At 34.9% G+C, this 16640-nt stretch overlaps 1 protein-coding gene across 1 annotated transcript; it reads right to left on the bottom strand.

Annotated features, from left to right (window-relative positions):
- Positions 1-733: 733 nt before the first annotated feature.
- CSN3 (casein kappa) lies at positions 734-16640 on the bottom strand. The gene is made up of 4 exons (XM_045079928.1): positions 16625-16640; positions 6836-6897; positions 2609-2644; positions 734-1211 (listed from the first exon to the last, which is right to left on the bottom strand). Exons 1-4 carry the CDS (start codon positions 16638-16640, stop codon positions 750-752), a joined length of 576 nt encoding a protein of 191 aa, XP_044935863.1. The 3' UTR covers positions 734-749.

The raw sequence follows: 16640 nt of genomic DNA, 5'->3' as shown, positions 1-16640 counted from the left end.
TAATTTCTTTCTGTAAGTTCAAGTTTTTAGACTTTGCCATTATTCATTGATCCAAATAATAAATGGAAATGTTGGCATCATGGTTAAGGTTCTGAAAGTATTTTTTTAAAAAAGATTCTGAAAGTATTCTTTAATTGTGTATGTGCTTTTTAAATTAAGAATTACAATTCTTCCATGGGCTCATCTTAGAATAGTAATTTTGATGCTTAAACTTCATGGATCCTTTCAGAAATGATGTCTGAAATAAAGAAATGCATGGGAAACATTTCCTTTTGCTTGATTCAAGGCAAAATTAGAGTGCGAGAACATGGTTAAATGTTTAAAATGTATTTAAAGTCATATCCTATATAGTCTCAGAAAATTTATTTTTGAGATAAGAAAAATCACAAATTTAGCATAGTATTTTACTCTGCTTTCTGTGTGTATGAATAGGAATGAACTAAAACTAGTAGATTCTAGGAGCGTTCCAGTGGTTGAAATAAGATTTGATTAAAAAAACTCTAATTTTTCTGCATTTTGTCAAATAAGATGTTTCATTTCTTATTGGAACAGAATCTAGTATATCAATGCTATGGTACCATCAAATTAAAATGATAATGAACCCATTTTACCTGCTCCTATAATTTATCTATTATACTAGTTCAGATATTATGATTGTACTGATAAGTCCATGAATCTTGTCTGCACTATTTACTTTTGTCTTTTGATCACTTACCTGTGTTGTCTTCTTTGATGTTTCCTCAGAGTTTTTAGACCGTAGGTGAGGTAACTGGAATTGTGGTAGTCTCAGGTGTGCTTGTGATGGTGAATTCTGAGGAAGCATCTGAAGTGACTACAGTGTTCACTGTTGGTTCAGTGGTAGGAATAAATGTAGGCTCCACAGAAGCAATAGTATTGATGGTAGGGATGCCTGTCTTAGCCTGAATCTTCTTTGGGGTAATGGTATTAAGTGATGGATGTAGGTGTGGGGGACGTACCACGGTGGGGGGGAAGGCATTTGGCAGTACTTGCCATTGAGGAATTTGGGCATGAGGCCTAACTGCAACTGGTTTTGCATAAAATGGATAAGGCACATATTGATGATTAATTGGTACAACTGGTATGTGTGGGTAGTAAGTAGGCTCGTAGCGAGGATAGTTATTCAGCACATAATGAAATGGGATATACTTGGCAATTTTCTGATTGAACAGGCTTTCATCATTCTTGCGGCACTGTAAAAAGAATACATTATGCAGATGGTATTATTGTAGGCTAGAATATAGAGATATCTTAATGTATTTTAGTGTTTGACATTGAGTAACTACAATTTTGGAAGTAGTGAACTCAGCAACCATATTATTTTTTTATAAGACACAGATTTGTACACTTCCCTTCTATTTTTTGATTTTCAACAAATACTAAAAATAGTATTAGTTTCAAACAAATTAGATGAGGTAATCCATGAGGTAAAACCTCGTTGCCTAGGTCTTGACATATATGAAAAGTGCTCAGTAAATGTTGGACATTATAATAAGAACAACAGCTAGAATAATCTCATAGAGATTTTTGACCTATGGTGCACAAAAATAGCACAAAGAGAGGAATATATGTGCACATATATATTTTCATATATTTGTGTGTTTGTATATATGTATTCTTACTACATATTTGTAAATATTTACAAATTTTATTTATCTAGAGACTAGGCTGAGGGCCCATTTATTTTTTTTCTAAATGAATTATAGCAGAATAGTAAAATAATGTGATGTGGGAGGATTCCTGGATTTGTGCTTTGGATTCTTTTCTTTTGGATTCTTTTCTTATGTTATTCATTAAAGATCAGTTTGGGAGGGGCACCTGGGTGGCTCAGTGGGTTAAGCCTCTGCCTTCGGCTCAGGTCATGATCTCAGGGTCCTGGGATAGAGCCCGGCATCGGGCTCTCTGCTCAGCAGGGAGCCTGCTTCCCCCTCTCTCTCTGCCTGCCTCTCTGCCTGTTTGTGATCTCCATCTATCAAATAAATAAATAAATAAAATCTTTAAAAGAAAAAAAAGATCAGTTAGGGAATTTACCATTTTTATTTGTCTCTGTTGGTTGTGTGCATTTATAAAAATATGTCATCAGGTCTTTCCAAAAGTAAAACAAATCAACAAAATTATACTGCAAAGCAAGTACTTCCCATGAAAGGAGACATATGTAAATGTGTTCTTTCAAACATATGTATGGAACAAGATGAGAAAGTAAATGTAAGTGTATGAGAAGTATTCAGAGACGGATCAGAGAGGGATCTTTCCCCAAGTCTTCAGTGAGGAGAGATGCTAAACTTTACATTTGTTTCCTTTATTCCCAATGTTAAATTCTGGGATAGTTTTCTCAGGCTGCAAAATATACATGAAAACCAAAAGCACATGATTTGGGTTAGAAGAATCCAAGATTTTCATATGAATACTGAGGTTGATTCATATGATTGGTTGGTATTTTTTTCAATGTGGTATTTTTTTCAATGATTATTAAATTATTTTGTGGGGTTTATTAGTTTTTAGGCAGAAGGCACTTAAATATCATAGAACTTTGCATAATATTATACTTCAGAGTTCACGTCTCTACTAGAAATAATTAAAATAAACTTACAGTTGGTTGTTCCTGGTTTTGCACCTCTGCGCCCTGCTGAGTTCACAGAAATAAGAAAGAAGTTAAAAAAAGCTTTGGGCAGAGTCCAGATTTTTTTTGTAGTTTTAAAAATCTTTTGTACAAAAGACAAAACATGATTTCTTTGTTTTTATTTTGAAATAATAAAATATTATAATGCATTCTCCATGGTTATTTAATCTATAAGGCTTGTGAACCACTCAAGCAGTGACAGCAATAAACTAATTAAAATCTTTAAAATCACTACTGCGGAGAAGAAGAATTTAAGTTTGAATATAATATGATCATCTGACTCCTATGCAAAAAATATACACGACATTTGCCTAAGTGAAAAATATGAACATATTTTGTATTGAATGTACATTGGATTTTTTTTGTTTTTTGAATATGTATTGTTAAAAAAAAGCGCGTTGAGTATATTTTTTTCTGCTCTCCTAAGATGACATATGAGGTTTATCTAGATTTTTAAAAATTGCCTTTCACATAACATTAGTGTATAAATATTATATAGGTAATAGTGTTTTTAAAATCATCTTTCATTTATTTTTACAATAATTCTGGATCACAACATGTATAGGGAATCGGGAGTGAGAAAACGATTTACGTAAGCATCTATATAAAGCTTTAAAAACTCACAAAGTCTTTGTAAAGTTTTGAGATGAGGTCATAATGATGTGGGAAACAAAAGCAAAAGAAAAATTATTAAATATTCTTACTACTTATAGCCCATTGACAAGTTCCTGAAACAGGCAGAGTGACATGCCTCTAGGGAATCAATTACCTCAATGCTGACACTTTGTTAAGGGCAAAAGGCAATCTTAGCCTAATCCCCAGGATCCTGTAAGTCTACTTTAGCATATAAAAATTCCTTTGGAATTTCTTTTGTCACTACTCCTCCAAGATTCATCCCCCAAGCATATAACCCACTGATATACATCTGTAGGGTCTTATGACTAAGATTTTATTAGACAGTAATAAATTACCTTTTCCCAGCAATAGATGGCCCCCTCAAAGTCCTGAAAACTTTGTTTCCAAAATTTCTTAGAGACGTACACTATCCCTAACCCCCTCTCAGCTTGAAAGTACATAATGGGCCACTCCTCATGACCCCCGTGCAGCTCTTTCTGCCAAGTCCTGTCCTGATGCTTTAATAAAACATCTTTTTGTACTAATTTGTCTCAAGAATTCTTTCTTGGCTTTTGACTTCAAACCCTAATGTCTTTACTACATCAATAACATTATTATTAGTTTTTTAAATGATCTAGTTTAGGGCTTTCACACATACTCTTTGGATGAAAAGACTAGAAACCTTTTAGAAGATGTAGGTACAGAAAAATCAGAAGTTTGATAAAATATTAAAATTCAGGGTATGGTGAGATAGAGATTTCTTTACTCCAAATGTATTATATTACTAGTTAAAAATTTAAAAGTCGGGCACCTGGGTGGCTCAGTTGGTTAAGCCACTGCCTTTGGCCCAGGTCATGATCCCAGGGTTGTGGGATGAAGTCCCACATGGGGCTCCTTGCTCAGTGGGGAGCCTGCTTCTCTCTCTGCCTCTGCCTGCCTCTCTGCCTGCTTGTGTTCTCTCTCTTTTGCTCTCTCTCTCTGATAAATAAATACATAAAATCTTTAAAAAAAATTTTTTAAAAAGTAATAGAAATATTATAGAAAGTTTGCCTACACTCAAAAATTCTGATAATCTAGACATTCATCTAGTATCAATTTGTACATATGTTCCTGGTATATGTTCATTTTAGTGCAATTCAAAGAGCATGATCTCATATTATTTTCAGTTTCCTCCTGTTTTATTATAGTTGAAAAATGATTAATAATTATGTCATGAAATGTTTATTGTTAACCATTAAGCTTCTTTAAAAATCTGTTCTATTATAAATAGATGAATAACATCTTTATACCAGTGTCCTTTTTAATAGTTTTCATAGAGTCCTTAAGATAGTTTTTAAAAAATGTAACTTTAGCGGGGGTGGGGTGGACAAAAATTATTTGATTGGGATTATCAGATTGCTCTACTGAAGAGTTTTGCTGACATATAATGCCTCCCATAAGCTGTAAGGGTATGCAACTCATTCCATAATTGTTAATAATAAATATTGTCCTGACTATATTTAGAGAGAAGGAATAAATTAACACATAAGAGATACTATCACAAAATACATAAATTTGACTACTCATAAGATTGAATGGCAAAATCTATAAACTTTCACTGTTTTTTTAAATTATGTGTTCGTGTCCCTGGGGCTATGTGTTTGGGAGCTAGAGCAGGCTCAAGTTGCTCAGAAAGAAGTTGCCATAGAGCAGGAAGTTGTGGATCATGTGATACAGCGATTTATATTAAGAAATATATATTTGGTCTTTATTCTAGTTTCTAGAAAGTCCCAACCCTGATCCTCCAGGGACAGGAAAGGGAATGGAAGTTGAATGGTTCCCAATGGTCAGTAAGTCATCCTTATGTAATGAAACCTCCTTAAAAGCCCAAAATGATGAGTTGGGAGAACTTCCAGTTTGGTGAACACATGGACATTCGGGGAGAGTGACTTTCCTGGAGAGGGCACGGGAGCTCTGCACCCCTTCCCACATACCTTACCCTACGTATCTCTCCCATCTGACTGTTCCTGACTTATATCCTTTTATGATAAACTGGTAATCTGGTAAGTAAAACACTTCCAGAGTTCTGTAAGCTACGTGGCTAATTAACCAAACCCATGGAGGAGGTTGTGGGAACTTCCCATCTATAGTCATTCTTCAGAACTACAGGTAACAGGCAGGGCTTGCAACTCATGTCTTAAGTGGGAGATGTTGTAGGTCTGAACCCTTAACCTGTGGAATTTGACAGTACCTCTGGGAAGATAGTGTCAGAATTGAGTTGAATTCTTTAGCACTCATGGTGTCCAAAAATTACTTGGTGTTGTATGAGAACCCACTGTCCCCAATACACATTGGAATTGTGTCCAGGAAAATAATTTTCTTATTTAAATTTTAATTCCTGCCTTTCAAAGAGAAAACCCAAGTTTGAAATGTGCTGGTGGCCACAATAAAATGGAATTTCAAAGAATAAATGAAATAAAATAAATTTGAAAGTCATAATCCAAATTTTTAAAAAGTTTGACTCTAAGAATTTACCTAAAAAATTACTTAATAGATTTTAAAAACAAGTGTAGATTATAGTAATAAATGAATTATGAAACAAGGACTAGTGCATTTCAAAATTTATAATCTAAGAAATGGTCATACAGCTTCTTCTGTTTGTTTTCTTGCTCTTGCTATTGGCAAATAAGTGCCTGGGATCCCTGAATGAACATGAAAATGAAACAGAACAAAAGCCAAAACAACAATGAAAGCAAAAAAAAAGTCCAAATCCTTTTCCTTAGTTTCATAGCTTTAACGTACAGCATGAAATTAAAGAAAATACCTGAAAACCATAGAATTTTTTATGGATATTATCCCCGGGGAGGAGTCAGTTGCCATTCATGGGAAGAATATAACAAAAGACATAATGTTTGAATGGTGAAGGCAGATGTGTCAAGGTCTTTGATACTGGTGGAAAATCTTTAACCAAGCTCCTTAAGTTTTAAGGATTTAGTCCCTAAAGAAAATGGATCTGTGTAAGATAGGAATTTAAAGGAATTTCTGATCCTGAACTATGATTTATATATTGATTATTTAAGAATTATTTTAGAGCATTTTATAACTTAAAAATATTTCCACTATTTTTCCCCAAAATGTATTTTCTGTATAGTATGAGAATTTTAAGAGTTTTTTCATACAGAATAAAGTGTTATTTAATTCCTGAGAGCCAAAAGCATATGCAGAAGAATATGACTTTAATTTTGTAATATAAAATAAATAAAGTTGCTTTGAGAAAAATATAGCTAGAATGCATTTTTTTGTTCTATGAAGTGTAACTGCACTTATAAATTTGCATAATTAGAATTTTTAAAAAAATATTTGACAGAGAGGAAGAACAAGCAGGGGGAAGAGCAAGTAGAGGAAGAGGAAGAAGCAGGACCCCGCACAGAGTAAGGAGCCCGATGTGGGGCTCAATGTGGGGCTCAATTCCATGACCATGGGATCAGGACCTGAGCCGAAGGCAGACTCAACTGACTGAGCCACCCGGTAGCCCCAGTTAGAACTTTTAAATAAAATTTTCTTAAAGTCTCACTACAAATTGATTAGATGAAATTAACTCACCAAAAATGGCACGGCTAAAGCAACGATATTCACAACTAGGAAAAAACTCTTCATCATTGCACCTAAAATAAAAATTAAAAAAAAAGTTAAATTAAAAAGCTCTTTTATAATTTAAAAGTGAGTTGGGACAATTTTTATTTGTTTGTTTGTTTGTTTTTGCTGAAAGGGAAAAAAAAAGCTAGATTTATGGGTAGATTTAGCCAATGTGGAAAATCTATTTTATCGTAAGCTTTAGAGAAACCAAACGAGATTATCAGGGATACAAACTTCTTTTTATTTAAGATTGTTTGTTTGTTTGTTTGACAGAGAGAGAGACAGCGAGAGAGGGAACCCAAGCAGGGAGAGTGGGAGAGGCAGAAGCAGGTTTCTCGCTGAGCAGGGAACCCAATGCAGGGGCCCCAACCCAGGACTCTGGGATCATGACCTGAGCAGAAGGGAGACCCTTAACGACTGGGTCACCCAGGTGCCCCAGGGATACAAGCTTTACCAACACCTAGCATCAGTTTTAGGAAGAGAGTTACAACATACACAAATCAGGGCAAGAGGAAAGAAAGAGGAAAATGCCACAAGTGGTTTTATGCAGATAGACGGTTTCAGTTAAGAGAATCATCAAATTCTCTGTGTAGGAGACGGCATATAGATGGGATTTGTCCATGGAGAGATAAATAGGGACAAAATGTTCCCAAACAGGGGAGAGGAGAGAGAGGACAGGAAAGAGGGAGAAGAGAGGAGAGAGGAAAGAAGAGGAAAGAGGAGAGGAGAGAGCGGAGGCAGCCTTTGGGATATCCATGGACATTTTGAATGGAGTAGAGTTTTATAAGAAGAGAAAGATAAAGTTGAAAAGAAAGTTTAGGACAGGAAAAGAGAGGCCTTGAATGCCAGGTGAAAGAGTTGGGCATGGTTTTTTAAATAATAGAAACTAGTTGAATCATTTTAGATTGAAGAGTGTTGAAAGTGTACATCCCTTTGGAGGACTGCATTCTAGCCCAGGCCCTATCTGCTTGTTTAACTTTGGCCAAGTAATTTCCCTTGCCTGGACCTTCTCTTTCTCAACTATAAAATGAAAGTTTAAGTTGTTTCTAAAATTCTGTAATTCCTTGATCGATCTAATGGGAACATATAAGGGGGGGATGGATCCTGAAACTGCGTTCTTTATAATACACTTCTGTAGTAATCATAAATGATGTTATTGATGGTTTTAATAAGAAATGTAAATATGATGATTACGGTAGCTTTGAATATATATAAAAGAATTAGCCTTGGGGCGCCTGGGTGTTTCAGTCGTGAAGTGTCTGCCTTCGGCTCGGGTCATGATCCCAATGTCCTGGGATCAAGGTCCCACATTGGGCTCTCTGCTCAGCGGGGAGCCTGCTTCTCCCTTGTCTACTCCCTCTGCTTGTGTTCCCTCTCTCGCTGTCTCTCTTTCTGTCAAATAAATAAAAATCTCAAAAAAAAAATAGCCTTATCCTTAAAAAGGAATATAGGGTTGTCACACCTGCTTATTTTACCCTTTTTTCAATAAATTGTCTTTTTAGAAAGATTTGTGTAATACTTCAAACTTTTAGTATTTAAGCACATACTGTACTTGTGAAGCAAATACTAACTACATCTTGTTACAGCTCCTGTTACTGCCATACTTGTAATAGACTTTAGTCTTGCAAACAGAGTTTTACAAAAGAGGGTCACACAGGCTTGGAAAGGGGAAACACATTAGACTCTATTTGCCTCCATTCCCAGCTAATAATGATTAAGAAGGCTGTCTACTAAGCTGACTTCAAACTGTCAATGGGTATCGTGGAACTCATAGAATCAAATCCATACAACCTACAGCAAACTCAGATTTCATTGAGAGGGTTGGGGTTCCTTAGCAATTCTTTACTTGCCAGTTAACTTTTTCATTGAAATATATTTGACATATAACATCATAAATTTAAGGTATACAACATGCTAATTTGATACATCTATATATTGTAATATGATTGCCATTGTAGTGATAGTTAATACCACCATCATGTCCTATAGTTATTCTTTTTCTTTCTTTCTTTTTTTTTTTTGGAATGATTAAGACCAAGTCTTAGCAAGTATCATGAATATAGATAGCAATTTTGTATTATAATCACCAGATAACTTTTAAAATTATAGACTGAACAATAAATTTCTATGGCAAGTAGGACTCCTGTCTAGTTCTCCCAAAATTATAACACACACACACACACACACACACACACACAACACACACACACAGAGGCAAATGTGCGTACAAAAAATACTCTGTAAATGATTATAATTCCTTCCTTTTTAGCATAAACAGAAACCAGAGAGGTAAGGCCATACATTACCTATCATCTATTTAAACCAATTAATACTTGAATTTGCCTTCATCACTTGGGGAGGTAGAAATAATTTATGAAATAGTAGAGCTATTCAGCTTTCATAAGGATATAAAAGGCATGTTTTAAAACAATAATTATAAACAAAATTGTCACCTTTACATATTTGAAATTATGGGATCAACCTGGATTGTTATTACATGTCATTTGCTGAAAAGTTAATCTTCCACATTTGTAGAAATAGGTTCTTTGTCTTAAATACCTTCTTTTTAATTTTTTATTTTCTATGATTTTTTAGAAGTTTTAATCTAAATTCCTGTTAACAAGTAGTGTAATATTAGTTTCAGGTGTACCATATTCTGACTCAGTAGTTCTATACAACACCCCATGCTCATCACAAGTGCACTCCTTAGTCCCCATCGCCTATTTCACCCATCCTCCTCCCACCTCTCCTCTGGTGACCATCAGTTTGTTCTCTAGAGTTAAGAGTCTGTTTCTTGGTTTGCCGCTCTACCTTCTTCTTTAGAATTTACATTGTCATTACTAATTTACCAGTATCACAATTTGACCTTTACCCCAAAGTGAAGTTAAAAATAAATTTGATGATAACATCATTCAGAATCTAAGGTTTAGGTTAGAAACTAACGTCAAAATCAAATAAGACATATTCAAACTTAACGATAAAAGCTAAGAGGAAGAAAATGTACTTCTAAAATAACTTTGGTGATACTATTACTGACTTCTGTCTGGGTGTTTCAATATGATTACCTTTCCTTGTGCTTCTCAGGTCTTGCTTGGCAGTAAGTTGAGTTGCCCTCTCAGTTGTAGGGAAGACCCAAGGCAAATAACCGAAGACTTATTAAAGGGTATTAGTGCCTTGCACCACGTGATTTATTTTTCCTCCTATATTTCACCGAATAGGAAGATGACAAAAAAGAAAGATTTGATGACAGCAGGGTCATCTTTGGGTCAATCTTAGTTAATGAAATTCAGAAGGGGAAATAGAGTTGTCATTCATAAAGGTTGAAAAGAAGACTAGTCACACTTTTTAAAGAATAAATTTTTATGTTTCTTAAAGAGATAAAGAAGAGTTATAAAAAATTAATTGCATTCTTAAGTAATCCAACCTATTTGAATTTAAACTGAACTTAAACCTATTTGAAATTAAAGTATTTGAGTTAAGTAATCCAACCTATTTGAATTTAAATGAAAAGTAGCTAACCACAACATTCCCATATTTTGAAGATTTTTTCACTTAAGAACTTGTGTATCAACTGATACTACGTATATTATGAACTCTAGTTGGTCTTTACAGAGTTATATCTATTGATTTCTAAAAATTAGAAAAATGATCATTTCTTATGCACCCAAGGATAATTTCTAACAAGTCAAATTACATGTGAAATATTTTAATCAATATAACATATTCATTTGCATCTGAGCTACAACATATAGTTTTCAGTCAGTTCATGGTATAAACATTCAATATATATTTGTTCATTCCTTAAGCTCTTATGAACCAAATTTTATTTTAGATTTTTAGATTTTAGTAATATAGGTAATACTCTGGATATACAAAAGTAAATTATTGAGTTGAGGATAATTGTTCTGTTTCAGGGATAGCTCATTCTAAAATAGGTAGTAAGTGTCATAAAACCGTGAATATGGGAGGCATTTTGGTAAAATACAGCTAACCAAATAATTTGCCTCAGAAAAGGGTATTTTCTTTTGTTTGCATTTCTCTGGGGGAAAAATTGTTAATTGTGCTATGAGGTCTTGGCAAGACTGAATCAAGGTAAGACTACCAGAATACAAGAAATAATACTGGCATTGTAGCTCTGCCTGTATTCTTGTCTTTTTCTTAGAACTGTTTCATGTCTTAGAAAGTTAGGAACGGTATTCAGAATCTTTGAATGAGTGCTTATTGAGTTTGTACAGAGTGAGTTGGGATTTTCTATTTCTCAGAATAGTTGGCTTCTGCTGTTTGAAGAAAGATGGCAGAGATTCAGACTGCTCAAACAAGCTGCTAGAATAAGAAGACCGGCCCTTCTGTATGGACTGGTCAATCTCCAAATCATGAGAGTGTTCCTTTCTACATGATAATTTCTCAGTCATTGGTTTAGGGCCATAGAATGATACTGATTTTCAGCTGAGTCTTTAATTTAGAATTACCAGAACTTTAGTTATTTAAATTTATTATTATTATTCAGAAGCGTCAGAAGCTCAGAAAACTTTAATAACATTGTTTTAGTGAGAAAATATGTTTCAGTAATTCTATTTCATCTGGGAATGCTAGGGATCCTTACCCACACCAAGAGAAAACCATTTCTACAGTGGGATCACCAATCCACCTCAAACAGTAATCTGACCTTTTTTTTATTGAAAAACTGGACATTATTTGTTGAACACTTATATTAGCTCAGGTACTGTTCCAGCCTTAAGGATAAAGTAGTTACCAAAGCAGGCGAAGATCCTTGCCCTTGTGAAGCTCATAGTCTAGAATTTATTCGAATACCAGTGACACTGAACATTCCCCGTGTATGTGTTGACCTTAGGCCGTCTAGAAGAGCTAAAGAGTTTTGAATGACTGATGTAGATGGACTAGGTGAAGTCTATGTTGGAACTGTTCAGACCCCCCGGTGTTTTCCAAAGAAAAACAAAAGGAAGATCAGAACTCCCATGATGTGAAATCTCTCAGGTAGCTGGGATAGTGGTAAACAAAGTCTTAAAGCTTAGAGTGTTTGCAGTTTGAAACTAGCCTTGATGTAGTCATATATTCAATTCAACGGTCACAGTCTACTCCTGAAACATGCATGCCTGGTCTGTAGGAGGAGGACCAGGAGGGCTTCTTAATCAAGCTATGGCTTCTTCCTGTTTAGGTCCTAAATCAGTGTCTGTCTGTGTAACTGCATACTGGAGCTGAGTAAGAGATGATTATGGTTCATAAGTTCACATTCCAAGCACTATGAAATAATCATTTTCTGATAAGTAAGATGGTGATTATTGAAATCTGTGCATTCTTTTATCTATAACAACTTTTTGTTCTCAGCATTTTTCACATCTGGTATGTACTTTCTCTCTCTCTTCTTTTCTTTGGGTGGTATTCACAGCATGTGTTTTTATTTTTTTCTGCCTCATTTTGTTTCTCAGCTCCTTTATTAGTACCAGGCTGATGTCAATATTCTATCATGTGCTTGAAGTACAACAATGTATTTTTGACACTAGTTGCAATGTCAATAGCTAACACAACTTCTACATGATTAATTCATAAGGCATCAGAAAATTAATATTTTAATGCAGAAATTTGTATGCTTTGGAAACCTTTGCTATATGTGAAAATTCTGGGAAAGTAATGCAAAATGCTCTTAGACTTTTTCAGCACTCGCAAAATGGAATATTGCTATTTTGCTCTCCTAAAGACAATACATTTAAATAAACAGTACACACATACACAGTTATTAAAAACAAGGCACTTTGAAGAATGTAGTAGTCAGTCACAGTCTCTGCTTGCAGAGAGCATGTACAGAGATAATACTTTCTGTTGGACATAAGTAGGAAGACCCTTTTGAGGCTTTGAGAAGACATTTGATACCATCTGGAGCCCAGAATGAGTGTTGTTATGACTTCAGCGTGCACATATAAATTTATGCTTTAGTAAACTTTAGAATCCCAGAGTTTCTGGGTTCACTATAATAACACAGATTAAAAAATAAAAGGTAATAAAGAAAGCTTTCAGTTTTGTAAAGCATAATATATCCAATATGACCCCAGGACTCTCTGTAACTCTGTGCTTTATTTACTCCAATAGATCTTTTATTCCTCTCATACCTTTCAAAATACTTAGCCAGGTCATGACTTCTATGTAGCCGAATCCAGTGCAAATGGATTTGGAAAAAAAAAAAAAATCCAGTGCAACTTCTTTTAATCAGTCTCTGGATCTCTGGAGCCTTTGGCATGGTGATTGTTATTTCTGACTTGTAATGATTTATTCTTGTTTTTTTTTTTTTTAACCTCTCAAATTACTGGCTGCTTTTAATTTGTCTTTTGCTTCCTCTTATATTTCTCAAACTCTTAAATTTGGGAAAACTTTAATAATTCTTTGAGAGTTTACCTCCCTTCTCCAATTTTTCCCTCTCTCTAGTATCATTGTAGTTAACCTACTCATTCCTGTAGTTTTAAATATGATACACATTCTCTTCATTGAACTTCAGATTCAGGTATCTGGCAGTTGCTTTAACATCTCCATTTACGTTTGAGATGGACAGCCCACATTTATCATGAACAAAACAATGTTTGATTTCCAGACACATCTTTTTTCTCATCCAAGTCCTCTACTAGCTTTTTCCTTTTTAGTAAATGACACCATGATACTCCCTGCGGCTGAAGACAAAGTCCTATGAGTCATCTTTTGTCCCCTCCTCAAAAACCCGTTTGAAGAGTTATAAACCCTGTTTTAACAATATACCTGGAATCTGCCGGCACTTTCTACAGTCTTACCTTTATTGCCCTAATCAGTCCCAGACACTGGCATCCCACACTTGACCATATCAGTACTTTCTGGTCTCGCTACTTTTATTCTTGTCACCTTACAAACCTTATTTACACAGTTATAAAAGTGTTATTTTTTGAACATACACCTGATGTGATTATTCTCCTGCTTAAAGTCATTCAGGGGCTTCTAGCACTCAGGTTAAATTCTAAGCATTTTATCAGTGTCTATTTGTTTCTACATGATTTATTACCTCTCTATTCCTCTTTTCTCTCACTCTGTGTCAGCCTCAATACATTTCTGTTTCTAGAAGGTACCATATTACTTGTGTTCATAGTCTTTGAAACTTACCCTAATTCTTCTCAAATAGTATCTCCTTTATATTAAGTTTCAGCTCAGATGTCTTCTCAGAGATATTTCTTGGTACCTTTTCTAGTCCTTTCTTTCCCTTCATCACTCCATTATTTTCTCTTACTTTTTTATAATCTATTACAACATGAAAGTATTTTCAAAATTTATATACTTTCATTTGCTATTCTCTGTCTTCTTTCATTAGACCCTAAGCTCCTTACTGCATAGAGTCATGTCTGGCACATTTTAGACACTCAAATGTTTTTTGCACAAATTATCAATTATCTGGATATTTGTTTAAATTGCAAATTTTTATGTCACCACACACTATTGAGTCAGAAGTTTTAGAGGAGGAGTGTCACTAGAAATCTGCATTGTACATAAGCACCTCAATAGCTTTTAATACACTTGAAAGTTTGGGATTCACTACTTTATTCTGGATGATGTCAGAACCTGGGCATGAAGAGGCTGGACGTAAGCAGGTGTATTATCTGTTTTCCCTGGAATTCTGATTTACTTCACTGAGGAGCCAAAGCTATGTGGATAATACACGGGTGTTCTAGGATTGATTTTCCGGAGAGCATTAGAACTGACTCCCCTCTGATGGTGGAGCTGAGCTCTTACTGAGCTCTCACTTGGAGTGATTGCTGTTAGAGATCAGTGTGCCCCTGGTTGTATTTCATTGCTCTGCTGAAGTCTTGGATAGTTAAGAGAAATGAGTGCATTCTTAAGCTGTTAGAGGGAGGACCCTTTAGCTGCCAGTACCTTAATTTTCACCTTGTTCTATTGCAACTAATTTCTTTCAACTGTCTTGATTTGCGTGAACTTCAGCCAGAAGTTTAACCAGAAGAAAAACTCTGCTGTGGTATTACTAAATTCATGTGGAATTCTGGAGGAAATACTACCTCCTGGACGTCTTCCCATTTACTAAGGAAAAATCTCATCAGGTGATATTTGTTCTCTATATCCATATGAAAAATAAGCAGAAATGTTATGTACAGAACAAGAATATAATATTTATTATCTTCTCTTTTTTCCCCTCAGGTCAGAGGGGATTCCTAAGATTAAGAGAAATGTATATTAATTTTTTATTCATTAGAAACAGGTTCTAAATGATTTTATTTTCCATCTTCTATTCTCTTTTACTTTGACCAACGAAGACAAATATCATTAAAAATACTAATTTGAGGGATGCTTGGGTGGCTCTGTTGGTTAAACATCCCCGTCTAGATTTCAGCTCAGGTTATGACCTTAGGGTCCTGGGATTGAGCCCTGCATTGGGTTCTATGCTCAATGCAGAGCCTGCTCGAGATTCTCTTCCTCTCCCTCTGCCCCTCCCTCTGCACACACACATGTTCTCTCCCTAAAATAAATGAAGAAATAAAATAAAAAAAAGTACTAATCTGAGTAGAGTTTATCCATTCAGTAGACGTCTATTGAACATTTTATTTGTGCTTATATACTTGTCAATTACCTTTTTTTATCCGTTAAGGTTCAGCTCAAAGTCATCTGTGGGACCTTTCCTAATTTGTGTAGGCAGAACTAGTTTCCCTTCTGCTTTAAAAACAATCTCTCCTGAAAACAAAGCAAAAAAACCCCCAAAACCACACCAAACCAAAAAACCCCAAAATAACTCTGTGAGTACTTTATTGGAACACTTACTACATTTACTGTAATTGTATGTATGTTAATCTCTTTAAGATCCTTAAAGGTGGAAAAAAACCCGATCATTTTGTCCAAATCCCTAGCATTTAGCACAATGAATGACACAAAATAAATAATTTAGTTTTTTAGTGAATGAAGGAAATCTGGAAGATTATGTGGGAAAATATGAGTATTCTCCTCAAAAGAACTAAAACAATAGTGGAGATGAATTTAGATTTGCTTATTTTTCCAGAAGCCTTTTTCAATAATTAGTATACATATACTCCATGTGAATGTCGTACTTAGTGTCTCCGTAGCTGGTCACATTTTAAAATAATATAGGTGTCCAGGGGCACACTAATTTTATTAACCGTTTTAGAAGAGATGGGGATCATTCTGTTGTCAGTTTAGTTTGGGAAGAATAGTTAAGCAAATGATGTTTCAAAGAATCTTCAAGAAACAGACTTTGGGACACAGTGTTTGTGTGGATCTTATCTCCATAAATCAACATGAGATTACAAAAGAAAATGGAGGCTTAAAAAAAAATTAGAAATGAAAAGAAAACGGCTCAGGTCCTGATCCCAGGGTCCTGGGATCCAGTACCGCATGGGGCTCCTTGCTCAGTGGGGAGCCTGCTTCTCTCTCTGCCTCTATCTGCCACTCTGCCTGCTTGTGCTCTCTCTCTCTCTCTCTCTGACAAATAAATAAATAAATAAAATCTTAAAAAAAAAAAGCCCCAAAACAACAAAAAAAATACAGTAGTTAAAAGTAAATGACAGTTTCTTCTTTTTTTTCCACTCAAGGAAATTACAGTGATATAATTTGAGGTGAATAAAATCTGAGAGTTAAGGACGTATATCAAAGACTTAAGCAAACAAAGTGAAGGAAAGACAGTAAATTAGAGATTCGTCCTTCCCAAACTTTAGAGTAGCCAAGCTTTGCCTTAGGCCCCTTTTCAGAGCTTTGATTTCCTACCTTCATTTTCCTCCAT

This window comes from Mustela putorius, unplaced genomic scaffold (assembly GCF_011764305.1).
Source record: "Mustela putorius furo isolate JIRA1106 unplaced genomic scaffold, ASM1176430v1.1 tig00000430_pilon_pilon_pilon, whole genome shotgun sequence".
Classification (NCBI taxonomy): Eukaryota; Metazoa; Chordata; class Mammalia; order Carnivora; family Mustelidae; genus Mustela; species Mustela putorius.
This window is presented reverse-complemented; position numbering and strand designations above follow the sequence as displayed.